The following is a 22,706-nucleotide window of genomic DNA, read 5'->3' as shown; positions in this document are numbered from 1 at the left end:
CTAAATCAATTTCAATCAAATGTTAGGTCGATTAATTGAATCGCGATTAAATTAATCGTCGACTAATTTTGACGATTTTTTTTAAAATATATTAATTAATTAGTCGAATAAAAAGTTTATCGATTAATGCTCATCTCTAAGTAATAGTAGGTACCTATACCGTGCAGAAAATACATTGGCACTACCAATTTCGACTATTTGGACTGTCTTATTTGTGACGCTCGCAAAACTACGCCACGCGTTGCTCAATGATATGTTGAACTTACCCAGCCGGTCCAAAGCTTCGCTGTCCAAGGTGGGAAGATTCCTTAGCTCGTCCTTGATGACGCCAAGGTCAGCGAGACCTTTGTTGACCTGCTTTTCGGCCTCCCTGGCGTCTGTGTTGGCTTGGCCGACCTGTCAAATATAAGTAAATACATGATGTAGATTGACGAAAGAACATTTTTACGAGTAAAATGTTAGTTTTGGTCAAAACGTAAAGCTAAATTTGACCCACTTCCCGGTTTCTGATTGAGCTGAAATTTTGCACACATATGTAAATCACGTGACAATGCAATATTATAGTATCATGGAGCAGAAAGGTGGACATAGGAACTCTGTTATGAAACGTCGTATCCCCATCGAGTAAGGAAATTTTAGAAACGTCTCAGAGAGCAGTAAGATGACTGTTGAGAGAAGGGTACTAGTCGGTGATAAAAACTTGTGCCAAAAATGAAATTTTTGAAAAAAAAACTTTTTTATGAGATAGGACCGAACAAAAAATGGCAGACTGGGTCAGAATCCGGTCGTAATTTCATCTGTTGCCGTCATTTGACGTCTTTACCTTCATCTTGGCATCTCTGGTGAGCTGAAAATTCTCATCGGCTTGTTTCTCAAGATCGGCAAGCTGCTTGGCCGTGCCTTCCACTCGGGCTGCGAAATAAAATATCATAATGTTAATAAGATTCATACCAGTCCATATCTTTATTTCTTTTAACTCTTGGCTAATAGGCTACTTTATAATCCATACTAATATTATAAATGGGAAAGTGTGTGTCTGTTTGTTTGTCCGCCTTTCACGGCAAAACGGAGCGACGAATTGACGTGATTTTTTAAGTGGAGATAGTTGAAGGTAGGCTTGTGTCGTTCACGAACTATGAACTGTTAGGAATAAAATCCCATCAATAACCGAAATGAACTGAATCTTTCCGTGCTCTGAGAATCGGTCTTTGCTCATTCAGTTCAGTATAGGATCGGCGAGCGCGAACGGTTTGGATCGAGAACGAGTGTGTGACTGCACCGACCGAGAGCGAGAGCTACTTAGCAGAGCAACAAAAAAGTCAAGTTTTCATATTGAACTTCGGTTACTTACAACCTTTCGGCCCGAAATGTTACTATCTGTGGACTATTCGTATCATTTTGACACTATTCGGTCCCATGCATTCATTCTGATTTTTCCGACCGCAGTGGTCGCTGGTCTGGCTGAACTAAATGAGCAAAAGACCTGAAAGAGCGAACTAGTTCGTGGGAGCGATTGAACGAGATCGGAGCGCTCCGATCAACGAACGAAACGGCACAAGCCTAGTTGAAGGGATGGAGAGTGACATAGGCTACTTTTTGTCTCTTTCTAACGCAAGCGAAGACGATTATAAAAGTAAAATACAAAACCACTTACAAAACAATACAAAATATATAAACACATTATAAAGAACTTAACCTAGGGTGCCGCCAGCAGCGGGGCAGGGCCCAAGCTGCCATACCAATAAATTATTATTAAATATTACGTATAGAATCGGATTATACAAATTCGTATTTTGAGCCATAACTTTTGTTTTATTGACAACTAGCTCTTTCCCGCGGCTTCGCTCGCGTTAGAAAGAGACAAAAATTAGCCTATGTCACTCTCCATCCCTTCAACTATCTCCACTTAAAAATCACGTCAATTCGTCGCTTCGTTTTGCCGTGAAAGACGGACAAACAAACAGACACACACACTTTCCCATTTATAATATTAGTATGGATAAACTATAGAAGTGGAGCGTGAATCTCGAGTCCTATACGCGTAAGTGCGTTTTCCAGCAATACCCGTTAAGTTTGTACATTTGGATCACGTCTCCGATTTGGATAAAAATTGGTAGGCTGATAGAGTCCATGATGCTGAGCAAGATCCACTAGGTTTCCCAAAATGTCCCATGTAGTTTGTATTAAACCTTCCTTTTTTGTTACCAGATTTCTATACATTTTCGGTAACAAAAAAGGAAAGTTTCATACAATCAACCTAGGACATTTTGGGAAACCTAGTGGATCTTGCTCAGCATCATGAACTCTATCAGCCTACCAATTTTTATCCAAATCGGAGACGTGATCCAAATGTACAAACTTAATGGGAATTGCTGTTTCACACTATTCGATCCGATATCGGATGTCGGAAGAATTTCAAACAGCACAGCAACTATTCTTTGTTAATTTCTTATCGGAGCAGTGCCTTGGGGATCATCTACACTAATAATAATTAATATCAAGTGTTAGAAAAGGACCACTAAGTATCTACGTGTTGATTCGGATGTACGCACGCCTCACAAAGGTTCTATACACAATTGTTCCGTGATGGGAAAGACAGACATTAAAACAATGATATGATAGCATTGATAGCCGACACGAAATACGTCCTGCCGGTGAGTAAGGCTGCCAGAGCTCAACGAGGGTGTGGTGTGCTGATGACGGGAGGACTTACGGAACTAACTTGTTCCGTCTATTGTCCTTTGCGTCGTTGGCCACCCGAACCCTCCTTAGAACTTGTACACTCCTTTTTACTGTGTATTTAACACAGAAAAAGGGAATGTACAAGTTTCTAATGGGGTGGCAACGCGCATGTGACACTGTCTAGTGCTATTTGGCTGTGGTCTCCTGTAAGGCGGAGGTACTACAGTTGGGCTCTGCTCTAGATTCAAGCGAGATGATATCCGCCGTGCTGTGCCCTACCACACAAAGCGGATATCATTCGCTATAATATCTCCTACCAAATTGCCTCGGATTTACCCATTCCGGTACTTACTCGAAAGTTTCTCAGCTTCGTCCCGAAGCTTGCCAGCGTCAGCTCTGGAGGTAGACGCCTTCTTCTTGATCTCATGAGCCGCCTGGTAATGCAAGAGATAATCAGTTTTGTGAAGGTGGGTACGAGAAAGTTAATAGGGAACTTGACTGTTCCTAAAATACAATATTTTATACCATGCACGAAATAAAGCATCAGATAAATATAATATAACCTAACCACAAAATTAAAATTTTGATAAAAACCCCGACCGCGACATGGTGGACCGATTTTCATGAAACATGGCTAAGAACACTCCCGACTAACTCAGCTTTCAGACAAAAAAAAACTAAATCAAAATCGGTTCATCCGTTCGGGAGCTACGATGCCACAGACAGACATACACACAGACAGACAGACAAACAGACAGACAGACAGACAAACAGACAGACAGACAGACGGACAGACACGTCAAACCTATAACACCCCTTCGTTTTTGCATCGGGGGTTAAAAAATATGGAGTGAAGTTATTTTTAAATACAATTTCTATTTAATTAGGTAGAAATATAAAGTAACTGAGTTGACTGTGACGTTACTCAATTCGATTTCATATTAATTCCATATTAGCAAGTCGTTAAAATTCGTTTTTGAACTTGCTTATATGGAATTTATACGAAATCGAATAGGCTACTTGCCTCCTAGGCAAATCAGCTTCTTTTCAAGAACAGTCAAAACGATTTGCTAATATGGAATTGCTATGAAATACCGAGGAGTGACGTCACGGTCAATTCATTTACTTTATATCTTTCTCTTTGACTTATTAAATAAAAATTATGTTTAAACATAACTACTGTCCATATTTTCTTCTTATTGTGTGGTGCTTTATTTCGTGCACTGCATAAAATGTTTTATTTCAGGTATAGGAAACTAGCCTATTATTTTGTGTACACTATATTATTATTTATTATTCAGCGCCAATATTTTTTTTTCGAACAGGCAATGAAGGGTGAGCTGTCCCTGTCGGGCGATAGTGAAACAGGCCACCGAACAGCGGGTCGTCGTAATAGGATTCAATGAAAAATTAGGAACCCCGAAAAACTGCAAGGCACTCTTTAAAAATAGCAGACAATAAGAATGCGCCCTCGAAAACCCTAAAATGTCTCTAAAACCATAGATTAAACATAAGAAGATCATACCATCCCATACATTAAAATGCGACCGCCTAAGAACGCGTATACACTACACCACACATAGATGGCGCCACAGAAAAATGCCTTGTTGCCATCGATTATTTGTAGATTGGCGTTAAGTGTCACTTTCGAGCAATAAATCTATGTCAAAAGTGACACTTATACTACTACATACAAGTATAATCGAAAGCTACAAGACTTTTTATGTGGCGCCATCTATGTGTGGTGTAGTGTATGCGCGTTCTTAGGCGGTCGCATTTTAATGCATGGGGTGGTATGATCTTCTTATATTGAATCTAGTTAAAACTCACCTCGCTAGCTTTCTCAGCGTAATCCTTCTGAGCGAGTTGCGCAAGGTCCCTCGCCTCTTTAGCCTTGTTGGACGCCTCGTCGAGCGCCTCGGCGATGCTGTTGATGCTCGCCTCGGCCGAGGCAACCTCTGGTCCTTAGTGACATCTGGTGCCGTAGCCGAATGGCATTTCTGCGACGCGAAACGAAAACGAAACGCCGCGAAAGGTAGTATGGCTCTGTCGCGCCAATACGCAAGAGAAATAGATATCTACGAGCGTTTCGTTTCGTGAGCGTTTGTGCCGATTCGGCTACGCACCCTTATAGAATGCTCTAACTCACCTCGCTAGCTTTCTTAGCGTAATCCGTCTGAGACAGTTGCGCAAGGTCCCTAGCCTCTTTAGCCTTGTTGGACGCCTCAGCCGAGGCAACCTCTGGTCCTTGGTGACATCTGATAGAATGCTCTAACTCACCTCGCTAGCTTTCTCAGCGTAATCCTTCTGAGCGAGTTGCGCAAGGTCCCTAGCCTCTTTTGCCTTGTTGGACGCCTCGGCCGAGGCAACCTCTGGTCCTTGGTGACATCTGATAGAATGCTCTAACTCACCTCGCTAGCTTTCTCAGCGTAATCCTTCTGAGCGAGTTGCGCAAGGTCCCTCGCCTCTTTAGCCTTGTTGGACGCCTCGGCCGAGGCAACCTCTGGTCCTTGGTGACATCTGATAGAATGCTCTAACTCACCTCGCTAGCTTTCTCAGCGTAATCCTTCTGAGCGAGTTGCGCAAGGTCCCTAGCCTCTTTAGCCTTGTTGGACGCCTCGGCCGAGGCAACCTCTGGTCCTTGGTGACATCTGATAGAATGCTCTAACTCACCTCGCTAGCTTTCTCAGCGTAATCCTTCTGAGCGAGTTGCGCAAGGTCCCTCGCCTCTTTAGCCTTGTTGGACGCCTCGGCCGAGGCAACCTCTGGTCCTTGGTGACATCTGATAGAATGCTCTAACTCACCTCGCTAGCTTTCTCAGCGTAATCCTTCTGAGCGAGTTGCGCAAGGTCCCTCGCCTCTTTAGCCTTGTTGGACGCCTCGGCCGAGGCAACCTCTGGTCCTTGGTGACATCTGATAGAATGCTCTAACTCACCTCGCTAGCTTTCTCAGCGTAATCCTTCTGAGCGAGTTGCGCAAGGTCCCTCGCCTCTTTAGCCTTGTTGGACGCCTCGTCGAGCGCCTCGGCGATGCTGTTGATGCTCGCCTCGGCCGAGGCAACCTCTGGTCCTTAGTGACATCTGGTGCCGTAGCCGAATGCCATTTCTGCGACGCGAAACGAAAACGAAACGCCGCGAAAGGTAGTATGGCTCTGTCGCGCCAATACGCAAGAGAAATAGATATCTACGAGCGTTTCGTTTCGTGAGCGTTTGTGCCGATTCGGCTACGCACCCTTATAGAATGCTCTAACTCACCTCGCTAGCTTTCTTAGCGTAATCCGTCTGAGCGAGTTGCGCAAGGTCCCTAGCCTCTTTAGCCTTGTTGGACGCCTCGGCCGAGGCAACCTCTGGTCCTTGGTGACATCTGATAGAATGCTCTAACTCACCTCGCTAGCTTTCTCAGCGTAATCCTTCTGAGCGAGTTGCGCAAGGTCCCTCGCCTCTTTAGCCTTGTTGGACGCCTCGTCGAGCGCCTCGGCGATGCTGTTGATGCTCGCCTCGGCCGAGGCAACCTTGTCCTGGATCGCTGGGATGTCGAGTCTCGCCTGTTCCGCCTGCTGGCGGGATTCCGCTACTTGGTCGCTGAATTCTAGAAAGATATGTGACATTAGAAATAAAGAGGATACGGTAGCGAAAATGCTAAAATGGAAAGGAAAGGGGTTTCAACTTGGGAATTTTAGTTAAATATACAAGTGTTATTAACTAGATTTATAGAAAAAAAATTGTCCATTAAGAACAACTCAGTCAAAAGATATTTCAAAAAATCTTTAAAATCGAGGTTCCGCTCTCGACTCTTTCCTCCTTCAAAACTTAATCAATCGGAACGAAATTTGAGAATCTGAATAACAATGAAATAATCTATGTCGGACCGTTTAGCTTTTTTGGTTCATTGTTACCAATATTGAGTATCACACCTGTTTTTGCGCCACAATGTAAAAGGCCGTTTTTGGAATTTTTTGATTGGCTCTAGAGTCTTTAAAAAGCAGAATATCAAAAAAATCAAAACGGTCCGACACAGATAAAAATAATAACAATCTGTGTTGAAAAAATCATTGCTCTATCTTCAAAAACCAGGGAGGAAATAGTCGAGAGCGTTTGTATGGAGAATTGACCCCTACCGTATCGTCTTAAGGGACAAGGATAAAGTCTATGTTAATATTATTTGGCGTTATGCTGGTTATATTTTTCAGTACGCGAAATAAAATAAAAAAATTGCGTTTTGCGTTTTTGGTATCGAAAGGGTCCAGCGATCTACTTATCATTATGATTTTACTATCCATACTTGATACCTAACCTGTACAAGGAGGCGCTTAAACAAATATACGATTTCTATCAACTTACTGAAATGTCATTTGAATCGAAATGACAGACTCTGCCACAGCACTAGTTTAAAAATAGAAATGAATGATAAAATTGATAAATGACATAATAAGTCAATCCTGCGTGATAAATTAATATCGTACAAAATACTGACTAACGAAGATCCGCAAAAATGTAGCATGTGTTAGATTATGTTTAAAGTAAGCGAAATATTGTTTTTAAGTACTTGATTTTTTTAAATATTATTACAGGATTTTATTTAAAATTTCATTAGGTTGCGCGAGTTTACGTTTTGTGGACGCTGTCATGTGTCAAAAAGAGGTTCTTACAGCTCTGGGACAATGCTTACTTGGCTCAGTGTTTAAACACAGGGTTCAAGGTCAAGTTACATTGTTTTTTTATAGGATTATCTGTTGTCCTGAGCTGATAATTTATACAGGCTAGCCAACTTCACTCATCTTACCATATATGCCTTTGTCGTCCTTGGTATTATCAATCTTTACACTGAGAGACATCATGGAAGAAGACCTTTATTGAAAGTGGAACTAACCTTTCAAAGTCTGATAAATCTCATTGGCCTCCTTCAGAGTGACGTTAGCCAAGTTGACATCACTTTTGGCCTGTGCCTGAAGCTCATCTAGTCTAGCCAACAGTTCGCTTAGCTCATCCTGCCTCTGCTGTCCTTGGTAGTGGAGGTCCTTGCCGCGTCTGATGGCGTCTTCGAGGCTTGTCAGCATGTCTCGGTTGGCGGAGATGAGGCTGTCCAGGTCGGATGACCTTTGGTCGATCTGGTGGGGAATTTAGATAAATGTAAATATACGGATCAAAGAACCATCACATAATACATGCTTAGTGTAATTCGGGTTCAAATCCCGGCTCGTACCAATGAGTTTTTCGGAACTTATGTGCGAAATGTCATTTGATATTTGCCAGTCGCTTTTCGGTGAGTGAAGGAAAACATCGTGAGGAATCCGGACTAATTCCAATAAGGCCTAACTTACCCTTCGGGTTGGAAGGCCAGATGGCAGGTCGCTTTCGTAAAACTAGTGCCTATGCCAAATCTTGGGATTAGTTGTCAAAGTTAGTTCTCATAACAAACACATTATAGATATCAGTAACTTAGTCTATATATATATATATATATATAGACTAAAAACGATAAAATCAATGAAGAAAGCATTTCAGAGTTGTAGCACTTTTATACTGTGGCTGTAGTAAGATTTGTCATCCCTTATCCATACTAATATTATAAATGGGAAAGTGTGTGTATCTGTTTGTTTGTCAGTCTTTCAAAGCTAAACGGAGCGTCGAATTGACATGATTTTTCAAGTGGAGATAGTTGAAGGGATGGAGAGTGACATAGGGTACTTTTTGTCTCTTTCTAACGCGAGCGAAGCCGCGGGCAAAAGCTAGTCTTATAATCTCACCGTCTTATTCATTTCAGTAGCATCTTGCTTCAGCTTGATTAGTTTGATATCCGGTAGCAGGGTTGTGTTGACTTCAGCGTACAGCCCCAAAGCTTCGTCATAGACAGCTTTAGCTCTCTTGAGGGCGGCGTCAGCGTGCTCGGTCATACTGTTCAGCTTCCCCGACGCGGCGTTTAAGTCGTTGGAGAGGATCTGGACTTCGTTGCTGTGAGAAAAGGTAAATTATTGTTTAAAAAAAATAATGAATGTAAATGTAATACAGATGTAGTGCGAAAAGCGTTGCCTTCGTATTGTTACTGAAACGTACGAACGTGTCATGCTATTTCATTCAGTCTCAGTACAAGATGTACTGACATTGACTGAACTAGCATGACAAATACGAACTTTTCCGAAGGAAACCCTTTTCGCACTACTAATATTATAAATAGGAAATTGTGTGTGTCTATAATATTGTCTTCGGTTACCGCGATAGCTACTCATGAAATAAAACTATGGAAACGGATTAAATCGCGTATAATGGTTACATGCAAAATTAGACTTATATCCACTTAGCTATGTTTGTTGTAAAAGTGCTCTGCCTGCCTGCAAAATATGACGTACGATGATACAGAAAAGTTACTTATGGTCGTAAAATAATTACCTATTGAATATACAATGAATATATATGTAATGTAATAGTTCGGAACCTACGAAAATAAGTCTTGTGTTTATTTTCTTATAAGTTTTATTTAAGTGAATAATTAAAAATAAATCACTAATTTAGTCCTTCCTCTGCCTGAAACACAGGAACTATCCTAGCTCAGGCATCTGTATAAAACATCTCTTATATGTATAACAATTCTTAGCCTTTAAGAACAATCACTGTACAATTATGTTTTTATTAATAAATTATTTGTATTTGTTAATGAATTTACAATTTATCCCGACGTTTCGGACACTTTACAGCATTCGTGGTCAAACGATAAACTTCGCTGTGCTCACCTGATGTTAGCCTGCTTCGTCATCCCGTCCTTAGCCAAGTTGTTAGCCGCGATGGACGTATTAAATGCCTTCTCGGCGATGTCCCTGATGTTGTGCGCCTCGTTTTCCAACTTGTCGGCTAACAGGCGCGACTCCTTGGCTAGGGCGGACATTTCGACGGATTGTTTGCCAAACTGGTCGGAGCGGTTCCGGGCTTTGAGGAGCGCTGAGGCGCCTTCACCGTCTAGGTATTCTAGGGCGCTCTGTAGAAGAGGAATCAAGTTTGAAATAGTTATTTGTTTTACAAGGGGGCAAAGTAGTTGTTTAACCGCACATGCCAATATTGATACCTGAGCAAGCGAGAGATTCCAATATTGAACCGCGAGCGTAGCGAGTGGTTCAAAAAGTGGAATCTTGAGCGTTGCGACGGTATCAAGGTATGTTAAACAAACTTTGCCACCGAGTGAAACACAACATTTTTCACCCCACCAACACGAACAAAATACTGACTATAAAACATCAAAATAAATCAAATCCATCAATTTATTCAATATTTATGATTCAAAATCATCATTTATAGGTAAAATCTAGCAGCCAGATTAAGACATCGAGTTAAAATTTGTAAGAAATTACTTTGCCCCCTTGTGGATAAAATGAAATTTTGCTGTTTTCGAATAGAAAAAAAAGCCTTTACCAGTTGGTGTGGTGAAAAGATTTTTATAAACCCATTCACGTCACGAATATAATACGGATGCTGACGTCGTCGGCAATTAATGTGTTAAGATCTTACAGATAGATGTCACTATACGCCACCCTAAAGCGTATATAAATTAAGGAGGGTATGGAAAAATTAGCACACATACTGGACTAGTCTTCGTGACTCAGTTGGTTAAAGCGACTGCACTGGCAGTGGATTCAGGTTCGAGTCCTGCCGGATGTGTGATTTGTCAATTTTTCCTTTAATTTGTAAATATTGTTAAATTTTTGTTAAGGAAATTGATCATACTGTTGTGATACATTAGTAAAATCAAAGAGGATCGAGTATTATAGAGAGAATGTGTAATCACAGTGCATAGACTGCCATCCCTCGACACAAGTTTAAAGCTTTTGAACCTCAGTTTTGACAATTTGGCCCACATTGTTAGCTTGATATGTGCTAAAATGTCAAATATTAATAATAGCGCCATCTAACCGAGCGTTCCCCAAAGGTGTAACGCCATCTAGGCCACCGTACCTTTTTTTCTAGAGCTTTGAGGTACGTTTTTTTCTTAGTCTTTATCCGTCTATACGGAGATACATGTCTTTCGTAAAATATTGTATCATTTAAGAGCAAGACTAAATTAATGTAAATATAAAAAATAGAATATCAAGATCGTCCTATTTAGTATTTACCCATAACCGAGTCTAAGCGTATAAAAGATCGATGGTATTTTGCATCTTTAATCTTCAATTGAATGAATATAGGTACCCATTTAGGAGATGTCGTTCAATATCTTAGTTTCAACATTATGAAAAGTACATTTTCTAAGTATAAATACGTACGTTGATTTCTTTCTGCGCTGCCTCAATAGTGTCCTTGGCTTTGGATACATTGCCCTTGCTCCTGTCGACGGATTCATTGCCCTCGTCGCTCAGACGCTCAATCTTCACCAGCATATCCCTGAAAATATCAACAATTTAAAATTTGTAAATATCTCCGACACGGTGGACCAATTGCCATCAAACATGGCTAAGAATAGAATAGAACAGAATAGAATAGAATAGAATAGAATAGCTTTATTTGCATAGAATAAGTATTACATGATTTATGTCTACAGATGTTATTTTGACAATTTGTTGCTTATTCTGCTATACGTATTTAAAAATACTAGCATGCAAAATTTTACAAAATACTTAATGACTCAAGAACACTCCCGACTAATAAGCGAGACGGCTAAAAAAACTAATTAGTCCGTCAGTTAGATTATCAAAGAATTTTAGACACGTATTTTTTCTTTTTTCTCGTAAACGAAAAATGACAACGGTACAGTGCGTTGAAGTTTCGCGTGACGTCACGCCTGGCTACAATTTTTACTTAGAAGTGACGTCACAAGCCGGACTCCGGAACTTTGATGCTCCGACTTTGTAATTTTTCAAAAACGAAAAATATGTGTTCAGTAGTTTTGGACGATCTAATTGACGGACTAAACAGAATGCCATGTTTTATGTAGTCGTCATCCCTATTCAGACACATACACAGACAGACACGCGTTTTTTCGTCGGGGGTTAAAAACAAGGAATTGATATATCATATGTCTACATTCTTCTGGTTGTTGATCAGGAGCTCTTAACCGTTTAATAACTTCGTATTTTTCATTGAAAGTGCTCGCCATATTACAACAATGAACAATAAAGCTATCAGCTACTGGGCACCGTAATTTCTCTAATGAGGTTATCCTAAAAGTACGGACATCTAAACAGGACCTGCCCGAGTCGTATTCGGCCCAGGTTCTAAATATTACGTTTCCACGCTATATAGCCAATGAAAGATCTTCATCAGATACGACCCGGAGCTTGGATCGCAATTATCTTTTTTTTTTTAATACTACGTCGGTGGCAAACAAGCATACGGCCCGCCTGATGTAAATCGGTCACCGTAACCTATGGACGCCTGCAACTCAAACAGTGTCACATACGCGTTGCCATCCCATTAGAAACTTGTACATTCCCTTTTGCTGTGAAATGAAAAAAAAAAAGAAAATGGAAATGAAAATGAAAAATGAAAATGAAAATGAAAAACGAAAAATGAAAATTATAATCTTTTCTGGCCTGCAGGGCTAAGATGGACGGCTGTCTATCACTTGTCACCATATTTGTCAGGCATGATACGAAAAGTGACAAAAACACGACCATGATATTATATTGATATTATTTAGGCTCTCAGCAAAATTCCCTCCTTCTAACTCTGTCTCTTAGACATTGTACAAATTGGTAGTTGTAAATGACATGTTAAAAACTTACTCGACATCATGTAGTCTCTCAGCCAGATCCGCAAGTGTGTCGGTAAGACTGTCGTCCCCGCCTTCTAGTTGAGATTTCGCTTCTTCGCTCAAACGCTGGATATCTTCTCTGACGCGCTGTAGCTCCTTGTCGAAGTCAGCGTTTTCCACTACGGTTGGCGCTTTGGAGATTTTCGAGAGGATCTGAATAAAAAATATAAGACAGGGTAAAAATCAATGAACAAATCAGTGTTGTTGCAACCTAATAAATAAATAATGATAGATTGACGGCCCACGGTTCAAGAAGGCCGGACAACGATATACCTACTTAATCATAGGACTTGAATGACAGCCCTTACCGGGATTAGACCGCGGCGTTGCAGGACGGTTTACCGATCTGCGAGGTCAAACCTAAATAAAGATAGTTCAGTTGCGGCCGCTAAATCAGTTGAATGACAGACTAGACGAGCGTGCGACTTTCGATCCGGAGGTCGCAGGTTCAAACCCCGGCTCGTACATTGAGTTTTTCGGAAATTGCTGATTGTAAATATAAATCAAGTGTTCCGTTTTTAACTTACTGAAAACTTCAAAATCAGAAACAACTCTACGTCAAAAATACGGGAACAACTTACAGCAAAATTTTTGTCTAGAATTGAGCTCTACAACCATTTGTTTATGGGCATTTTCAGAATTTGAGTCCCCCAACTCGCTGTCAGCTTTGTGACGACAATTAAGCATAAAATCTGTACAAAAAATTACTTTTTCAAACTCTAAATGTAGATTATCGCTTAATGTTTATGTAATTAACACAAAATCAAAATTTTTATTAAAATTTCATGCTTAATTATCATCACAAAACTGACAGTGAGTTGATTTTTGTTAACTACTACTTACGCTAATTTGGGGGTCCCAAATTCTGAAAATGCCCCTAGATGCGATGATGCCTTTGTCCGCCTTATTAAACGGCCGACCATTATATACCGTGATTGTTTGACGCTTAATGAAAATGAAAGTGAAATGAAACTTTTAGTTAAATGAAAAAAATTTTCATTTTTAAGTAGGCATCATAATAAATGAATTAATCAGTGTGAAAGACCCTACGCCTTAGCTTCGATAAATTCAGTTAGTGTCCGTGATTGACGGCACATGTCACAACAAATTGGGACCGGCAAGAAACTCGGCTGTCACACACGTGTTCAGTAAAATCATTACATTTTTATAATAACTCATAACCGTAAAAGATAAGACGCTTTTTCAGAGAAATTAATTGTATTGATCTAAAAAATATTAAAGTTAAGGAATTCAATGGAAATTAATTTTAATAATTTGTTTGACAGCTTAATAATAGGTCAATATGTTTTACCTCATCAAGTTCTTTCAGTTCCTTCCTGTGCAGAGTGACGGCGTCTTGAACGAGGTTGTAGCAGTGCGGGCAGCTCTCGCAGCCCTGACCGTCGGCGCGCTTTTTTTTGTTCTCCATACATCTAGAAATTAGGGCTTCATTAGTTATGACTATGACAAGGATTCTTTATATAAGATTTACATACTTCATACCAAAGAGGGTCGAGTATTACAGAACAAAGGTGTAATGACATCTAGGCCAACGTACCTTTTTCTGACTTTAGAGTTACAAATATTGTCAAATCACCAATTGTCTATGGTTTAAAAAAAAGGCTAAAAGTCTGCTGTCAATTTATGTCACTTATTCAAATTGTTCGCGGGTTATTAAGGGTAAATCTTAAATATTATAACAATGACAATACCAAGCGAGGTCCGCAATTTGCCGTTTAAGCTAATAAATAATTACAACCAAGAGCGAAGTCGACGTGAAGCGGCATATAATGAAAAACTGCAATGTTTACAAGTCGTAAACAATATAGTAGGATGGTGCTCTATTAATATTTTGATACTTTAATTACTAGTTCTAACATTTGCCTATAACTTTGATTAAGTATGTGAATATAATAAAACTTAAATCTCATAAACAGGAAAAGAGTGTAAAGACAAGGAGAAACTCGAAGCTCTGGAAAGCATTAATAAAATAAAAATATTGGAACGTAACGACTTACTTACGAATAAATTAATAGTTTAAAAAACACTATAAAACACGCTTTTATAAATGCACGTAAAAGCCAAAAATAAATTATGGATCGTTCAAGTTGTCTCTATTTGTGAGCTGAAGTTTAAAAACTATGTGCTTTTAATTATAATATTTGATTGTAAAAGCGTGGGGCGCTGGAACAGGAAATACTTTTTGTATAACCACAGAATATATAAGTATAACTTGCTGATAAATCAAATTATGCTATGTTACGGGAAGGAGGTTACACAGATTGACGCGCTAACTGGAGTTGCAGCATGACTTGTAGGTTCTACATTAAACAGTCAAATCAATTAAAAGTCAGTGTTCAAAGTAGGTACCAGTTTGTCGAACTCAGACAAAATATGCGCTAGTAGCGAGGAGAGTCGACAGTCACCGACACTTAGAACGCCGCTTTTTTCCGCTAATCAAAGTACAAAAGGGGAAAGTGTCTACAGTGACAGGATGCAGAATTCTTGTTCGTGGACGAGATATCTTTGGTTCTCTTTGGTAACCCTTAGGCGGCATATGTAAACGTTATGTTCTTATGCAACTTCATTCGCCAGGAAGTTCGAATTAGTATTTGTTTACAAGAAAGTCTTTCCTGTTCCAGCGCCCCACGCTTTTACAATCAAATATTATAATTAAAAGCACATAGTTTTTAAACTTCAGCTCACAAATAGAGACAACTTGAACGATCCATAATTTATTTTTGGCTTTTACGTGCATTTATAAAAGCGTGTTTTATAGTGTTTTTTAAACTATTAATTTATTTTATACTTTTTAGTCATTAATAATGAAATAAATACCTTTTAACATTTATACATAAAATTATTTCAAGTAGGCGGATTTTACATGCTTAACGTGTACTTATTGCTAATTGCTACTTAATAATAACTAGCGGCTACCTTCTTATTACGGTATTATCATAAAAATGTTTATACCTAGTAAGTTATCCGTAAAAGATAGACAATATAGACATGTGCTATCGCGGACTTTTTGAAGACATTAGAGAGACATACTTTCGCCATACATTGTTTTGAAGCTCTCAGCTAGTGGGATTTTGTTTGACTCGATTAGAAAATATTGTCACATTTCAACTAATTCAAACAAAATTTAAGTATTGCCGAGCCCCCCTTTATTTGCACTTAAGGGTCACAGGAAAACCATTACCCAACTTATTTTAAATACAACGTTGATCTTTCTTTTATGCGGGGGCTTTGCCCCCCGAGCCCCCCTTTGTTTGCTCTGAAAGGTCACAAGAAAACGCTAACCCAACTTATTTTAAATACTACGTTAATCTTTCTTTTATGAGGGGGGCTTCGCCCCCCGAGCCCCCCTTTTCGTTACTCTTAAGGGTAACAAGAAAACCCTAACCCAACTTATTTTAAATACAACGTTTATCTTTCTTTTATGCGGGGGCTTCGCCCCCCGAGCCCCCCTTTGTTTGCTGTTAAAGGTCACAAGAAAACACTAACCCAACTTATCTTAAATACTACGTTGATCTTTCTTTCATGCGGGGGGCTTCGCCCCCCGAGCCCCCCTTTGTTTGCTCTTAAAGGTCACAAGAAAACCCTAACCCAACTTATTTTAAATACTACGTTGATCTTTCTTTTATGAGGGGGGCTTCGCCCCCCGAGCCCCCCTTTTCGTTACTCTTAACGGTCACAAGAAAACCCTAAACCAACTTATTTAAAATACAACGTTGATCTTTCTTTCATGCGGGGGCTTCGCCCCCCGAGCCCCCCTTTGTTTGCTCTTAAAGGTCACAAGAAAACGCTAACCCAACTTATTTTAAATACTACGTTAATCTTTCTTTTATGCTGGGGGCTTTGCCCCCCGAGGCCCCCTTTTCGTTACTCTTAAGGATCACAAGAAAACCCTAACCCAACTTATTTTAAATACTACGTTGATCTTTCTTTCATGCGGGGGGCTTCGCCCCCCGAGCCCCCTTTGTTTGCTCTTAAAGGTCACAAGAAAACGCTAACCCAACTTATTTAAAATACAACGTTGATCTTTCTTTCATGCGGGGGCTTTGCCCCGAGCCCCCTTTGTTTGCTCTTAAAGGTCACAAGAAAACGCTAACCCAACTTATTTTAAAAACAACGTTGATCTTTCTTTTATGCGGGGGGCTTCGCCCCCCGAGCCTCCCTTTGTTTGCTCTTAAAGGTCACAAGAAAACGCTAACCCAACTTATCTTAAATACTACGTTGATCTTTCTTTCATGCGGGGATTCGCCCCCCGAGCCCCCTTTGTTTGCTCTTAAAGGTCACAAGAAAACGCTAACCCAACTTATTTTAAATACTACGTTGATCTTTCTTTCATGCGGGGGCTTCGCCCCCCGAGCCCCCCTTTGTTTGCTCTTAAAGGTCACAAGAAAACGCTAACCCAACTTATTTAAAATACAACGTTGATCTTTCTTTCATGCGGGGGGCTTTGCCCCCCGAGCCCCCCTTTGTTTGCTCTTAAAGGTCACAAGAAAACGCTAACCCAACTTATTTTAAAAACAACGTTGATCTTTCTTTTATGCGGGGGGCTTCGCCCCCCGAGCCCCCCTTTGTTTGCTCTTAAAGGTCACAAGAAAACGCTAACCCAACTTATCTTAAATACTACGTTGATCTTTCTTTCATGCGGGGATTCGCCCCCCGAGCCCCCCTTTGTTTGCTCTTAAAGGTCACAAGAAAACGCTAACCCAACTTATTTTAAATACTACGTTAATCTTTCTTTTATGCGGGGGGCTTCGCCCCCGAGCCCCCCCTTTGTTTGCTCTTAAAGGTCACAAGAAAACGCTAACCCAACTTATCTTAAATACTACGTTGATCTTTCTTTCATGCGGGGGGCTTCGCCCTCCGAGCCCCCCTTTTCTTTACTCTTAAGGAACACAAGAAAACCCTAAACCAACTTATTTTAAATACAACGTTGATCTTTCTTTCATGCGGGGGCTTCGCCCCCGAGCCCCCCTTTGTTTGCTCTTAAATGTCACAAGAAATCGCTAACCCAACTTATCTTAAATACTACGTTGATCTTTCTTTCATGCGGGGGCTTCGCCCCCGAGCCCCCTTTGTTTGCTCTTAAATGTCACAAGAAAACGCTAACCCAACTTATCTTAAATACTACGTTGATCTTTCTTTCATGCGGGGGCTTCGCCCCCGAGCCCCCTTTGTTTGCTCTTAAGGATCACAAGAAAACCCTAAACCAACTTATTTTAAAAACAACGTTGATCTTTCTTTTATGCGGGGGCTTCGCCCCTGAGCCCCCTTTAATTGCTCTTAAATGTCACAAGAAAACGCTAACCCAACTTATCTTAAATACTACGTTGATCTTTCTTTCATGCGGGGGCTTCGCCCCCGAGCCCCCTTTGTTTGCTCTTAAAGGTCAAAAGAAAACGCTAACCCAACTTATCTTAAATACTACGTTGATCTTTCTTTCATGCGGGGGGCTTCGCCCCCCGAGCCCCCCTTTTCTTTACTCTTAAGGATCACAAGAAAACCCTAAACCAACTTATTTTAAATACAACGTTGATCTTTCTTTCATGCGGGGGCTTCGCCCCCCGAGCCCCCCTTTGTTTGCTCTTAAAGGTCACAAGAAAACGCTAACCCAACTTATTTTAAATACTACGTTAATCTTTCTTTTATGCTGGGGGCTTTGCCCCCCGAGCCCCCCTTTTCGTTACTCTTAAGGATCACAAGAAAACCCTAACCCAACTTATCTTAAATACTACGTTGATCTTTCTTTCATGCGGGGGCTTCGCCCCCCGAGCCCCCCTTTGTTTGCTCTTAAAGGTCACAAGAAAACGCTAACCCAACTTATTTTAAATACTACGTTAATCTTTCTTTTATGCGGGGGGCTTCGCCCCCCGAGCCCCCCCCTTTGTTTACTCTTAAGGGTCACAAGAAAACGCTAACCCAACTTATCTTAAATACTACGTTGATCTTTCTTTCATGCGGGGGCTTCGCCCTCCGAGCCCCCTTTTCTTTACTCTTAAGGAACACAAGAAAACCCTAAACCAACTTATTTTAAATACAACGTTGATCTTTCTTTCATGCGGGGGCTTCGCCCCCGAGCCCCCTTTGTTTGCTCTTAAATGTCACAAGAAAACGCTAACCCAACTTATCTTAAATACTACGTTGATCTTTCTTTCATGCGGGGGCTTCGCCCCCGAGCCCCCTTTGTTTGCTCTTAAGGATCACAAGAAAACCCTAAACCAACTTATTTTAAATACAACGTTGATCTTTCTTTCATGCGGGGCTTCGCCCCCGAGCCCCCTTTGTTTGCTCTTAAATGTCACAAGAAAACGCTAACCCAACTTATCTTAAATACTACGTTGATCTTTCTTTCATGCGGGGGCTTCGCCCCCGAGCCCCCCTTTGTTTCCTCTTAAAGGTCACAAGAAAACGCTAACCCAACTTATCTTAAATACTACGTTGATCTTTCTTTCATGCGGGGGCTTCGCCCCCGAGCCCCCCCTTTGTTTGCTCTTAAAGGTCACAAGAAAACGCTAACCCAACTTATCTTAAATACTACGTTGATCTTTCTTTCATGCGGGGGCTTCGCCCCCGAGCCCCCCTTTGTTTGCTCTTAAATGTCACAAGAAAACGCTAACCCAACTTATCTTAAATACTACGTTGATCTTTCTTTCATGCGGGGCTTCGCCCCCGAGCCCCCCTTTGTTTGCTCTTAAATGTCACAAGAAAACGCTAACCCAACTTATCTTAAATACTACGTTGATCTTTCTTTCATGCGGGGGCTTCGCCCCCGAGCCCCCTTTGTTTCCTCTTAAAGGTCACAAGAAAACGCTAACCCAACTTATCTTAAATACTACGTTGATCTTTCTTTCATGCGGGGGCTTCGCCCCCGAGCCCCCTTTGTTTGCTCTTAAATGTCACAAGAAAACGCTAACCCAACTTATCTTAAATACTACGTTGATCTTTCTTTCATGCGGGGGGCTTCGCCCCCCGAGCCCCCCTTTGTTTCCTCTTAAAGGTCACAAGAAAACGCTAACCCAACTTATCTTAAATACTACGTTGATCTTTCTTTCATGCGGGGGGCTTCGCCCCCCGAGCCCCCCTTTGTTTGCTCTTAAAGGTCACAAGAAAACGCTAACCCAACTTATCTTAAATACTACGTTGATCTTTCTTTCATGCGGGGGCTTCGCCCCCCGAGCCCCCCTTTGTTTCCTCTTAAAGGTCACAAGAAAACGCTAACCCAACTTATCTTAAATACTACGTTGATCTTTCTTTCATGCGGGGGGCTTCGCCCGCCGAGCCCCCCCCTTTGTTTGCTCTTAAAGGTCACAAGAAAACGCTAACCCAACTTATCTTAAATACTACGTTGATCTTTCTTTCATGCGGGGGGCTTCGCCCCCCGAGCCCCCCTTTGTTTGCTCTTAAATGTCACAAGAAAACGCTAACCCAACTTATCTTAAATACTACGTTGATCTTTCTTTCATGCGGGGGCTTCGCCCCCGAGCCCCCCTTTGTTTGCTCTTAAATGTCACAAGAAAACGCTAACCCAACTTATCTTAAATACTACGTTGATCTTTCTTTCATGCGGGGGCTTCGCCCCCGAGCCCCCCTTTGTTTGCTCTTAAATGTCACAAGAAAACGCTAACCCAACTTATCTTAAATACTACGTTGATCTTTCTTTCATGCGGGGGCTTCGCCCCCGAGCCCCCTTTGTTTGCTCTTAAATGTCACAAGAAAACGCTAACCCAACTTATCTTAAATACTACGTTGATCTTTCTTTCATGCGGGGGCTTCGCCCCCGAGCCCCCCCTTGTTTCCTCTTAAAGGTCACAAGAAAACGCTAACCCAACTTATCTTAAATACTACGTTGATCTTTCTTTCATGCGGGGGCTTCGCCCCCGAGCCCCCTTTGTTTGCTCTTAAATGTCACAAGAAAACGCTAACCCAACTTATCTTAAATACTACGTTGATCTTTCTTTCATGCGGGGGCTTCGCCCCCGAGCCCCCCCCTTTGTTTGCTCTTAAATGTCACAAGAAAACGCTAACCCAACTTATCTTAAATACTACGTTGATCTTTCTTTCATGCGGGGGCTTCGCCCCCGAGCCCCCCTTTGTTTGCTCTTAAATGTCACAAGAAAACGCTAACCCAACTTATCTTAAATACTACGTTGATCTTTCTTTCATGCGGGGGCTTCGCCCCCGAGCCCCCCTTTGTTTGCTCTTAAAGGTCACAAGAAAACGCTAACCCAACTTATTCTAAATACTACGTTGATCTTTCTTTCATGCAGCTTCGCCCCCCTAGCCCCCCTTTTCTTTACTCTTAAGGATCACAAGAAAACCTTAACCAAACTTATTTTAAATACAACGTTGATCTTTCTAAGTTTTTAAAAACAGCTATGATACGATGTTCTATCATGTAGTTCCAGTTCATATCTTCCGGCTCCATCATCAGACCTTGAAATCTAATCGTAGTCAAAGTTCATTACAAGACTTTTCTAAGAAGCCCAAAAACAGCTATGATACGATGTTCCATCATGTAGTTCCAGCTCATATCTTCCGGCTCCATCATCAGACCTTGAAACCTAATTGTAGTCAAAGTTCATTACAAGACTTTCCTAAGAAGCCCAAAAACAGCTATGATACGATGTTCCATGATGTAGTTCCAGTTCATATCTTCCGGCTCCATCATCAGACCTTGAAACCTAATCGTAGTCAAAGTTCATTACAAGACTTTTCTAAGAAACCCAAAAACAGCTATGATACGATGTTCCATCATGTAGTTCCAGTTCATATCTTTCGGCTTCATCATCAGACCTTGAAACCTAATTGTAGTCAAAGTTCATTACAAGACTTTTCTAAGAAACCCAAAAACGGCTATGATACGAGGTTCCATCATGTAGTTCCAGTTCATATCTTCCGACTCCATCATCAGATCAGCTCAACAGTACCATATTATTGTATTGTCATCGGAACTACATATAGCTGCCAATTTTCATTACGCTACGACTCCTGGAAGATGGTTAAATTAGCCTCCGCAGATTCCATTACATACATAGTTACATACACGACGACCTAATAAAAGCGTGTTAAAAACCAAAATTTAGAAGAAATCAGTGAAGTGACTGGTCAGTAGTAATTTGATATAAAAATATAAAAAATAAAATAAATAATATAATTTAGCCTATATACGTTCCACTGCTGGGCACAGGTCTCCTCTCATGTCTGAGAGGGCTCGGGCTATATAGTCTCCACGCTAGCCCAATGCGGGTTGGAGACTTCACATAAATCTTTGAATTTTTTCGCTGATGTATGCAGGTTTCCTCACGATGTTTTCCTTCACCGTAAAGCTAGTGGTATATATTAAATGATATTTCGTACGTAAGTTCCGAAAAACTCATTGGTACGAGCCAGGATTTGAACCCGCGACCTCCGGATTGAAAGTCGGGCGTCATATCCACTAATATCATATCATTAATACGTCAAATGCTAACAGATTTTGTAAAATTTCTGTACATATATTAGCAATTTCTATTGATTTTCAATATAAGTGTGCACAGAAATCAAAAATATTTTCTAGTATCAAAACTATATCTCCTACTATACCAAGTGTGACCAGCCCTAGATTTTTGAATTTCCCGCCAAAAGTTGGGGCAATATTTCATTAGCCACACTATGTCTTTGATGAATATACACCCGTGTTTTTTTGTTTTCCGTTAAATTCGACACGTCGTTAGGTTCATTATCAGGAACCACCCTGTATACCAATTTCAGTTAAATTTGCAAAAAAATAATAATAATTCATCATTATCATACATAATAAATGAATTTATTAGTGTGAGAGACCCTAAAGAATAACATTCAAGTTAGTGTCAAGTGATTGACGGCACATGTCAAAACAAATAACATTAGGAATTGGTAAAGGCTGTGACACACGTGTTCAGCAATTACCTTTATTTTTTTGATAACTCGATAATCGCAAGAGTTAAGACGCTAGTTTCTTAGAGAAATTAATTGTATTTGATGTAATGAATCTCCCTTAAAGTCAACGGAATTGAATAAAAACAGGGTGTATACTGAATTGTGCAAACTATCGGACGTAAGCCGTGGATGTGGCCTAAAGCACGTGACGTCATCTGGCGCGCTGGATGTATTAAGACTGTGCACACTTATCAGTAGAGGTCATCAGCCCCCCCCCCCTCCCCATTAAGGCCTTCCCGTGGTCGGGGGGACGGTGCGTAAACGCATTCCCCACTCCGACAAAAAAAGTCTCTTTCCAACTTGTCCTATTAGACATT

General features: G+C 40.8%; 1 protein-coding gene across 1 annotated transcript in view; it reads right to left on the bottom strand.

Annotated features, from left to right (window-relative positions):
* Positions 1 to 22,706, bottom strand: part of LOC125240670 (laminin subunit gamma-1) — a 69,770-nt gene that overhangs the window by 3,948 nt on the left and 43,116 nt on the right. Inside the window, 10 exon segments of the mRNA XM_048148677.1 lie at positions 267 to 396; positions 824 to 912; positions 3,035 to 3,116; positions 6,068 to 6,270; positions 7,552 to 7,789; positions 8,429 to 8,633; positions 9,410 to 9,651; positions 10,931 to 11,048; positions 12,389 to 12,570; positions 13,730 to 13,850. Coding sequence (XP_048004634.1) covers positions 267 to 396; positions 824 to 912; positions 3,035 to 3,116; positions 6,068 to 6,270; positions 7,552 to 7,789; positions 8,429 to 8,633; positions 9,410 to 9,651; positions 10,931 to 11,048; positions 12,389 to 12,570; positions 13,730 to 13,850 — 1,610 coding nt within the window.

Source organism: Leguminivora glycinivorella, chromosome Z (assembly GCF_023078275.1).
Source record: "Leguminivora glycinivorella isolate SPB_JAAS2020 chromosome Z, LegGlyc_1.1, whole genome shotgun sequence".
Lineage (NCBI taxonomy): Eukaryota > Metazoa > Arthropoda > Insecta > Lepidoptera > Tortricidae > Leguminivora > Leguminivora glycinivorella.
This window is presented reverse-complemented; position numbering and strand designations above follow the sequence as displayed.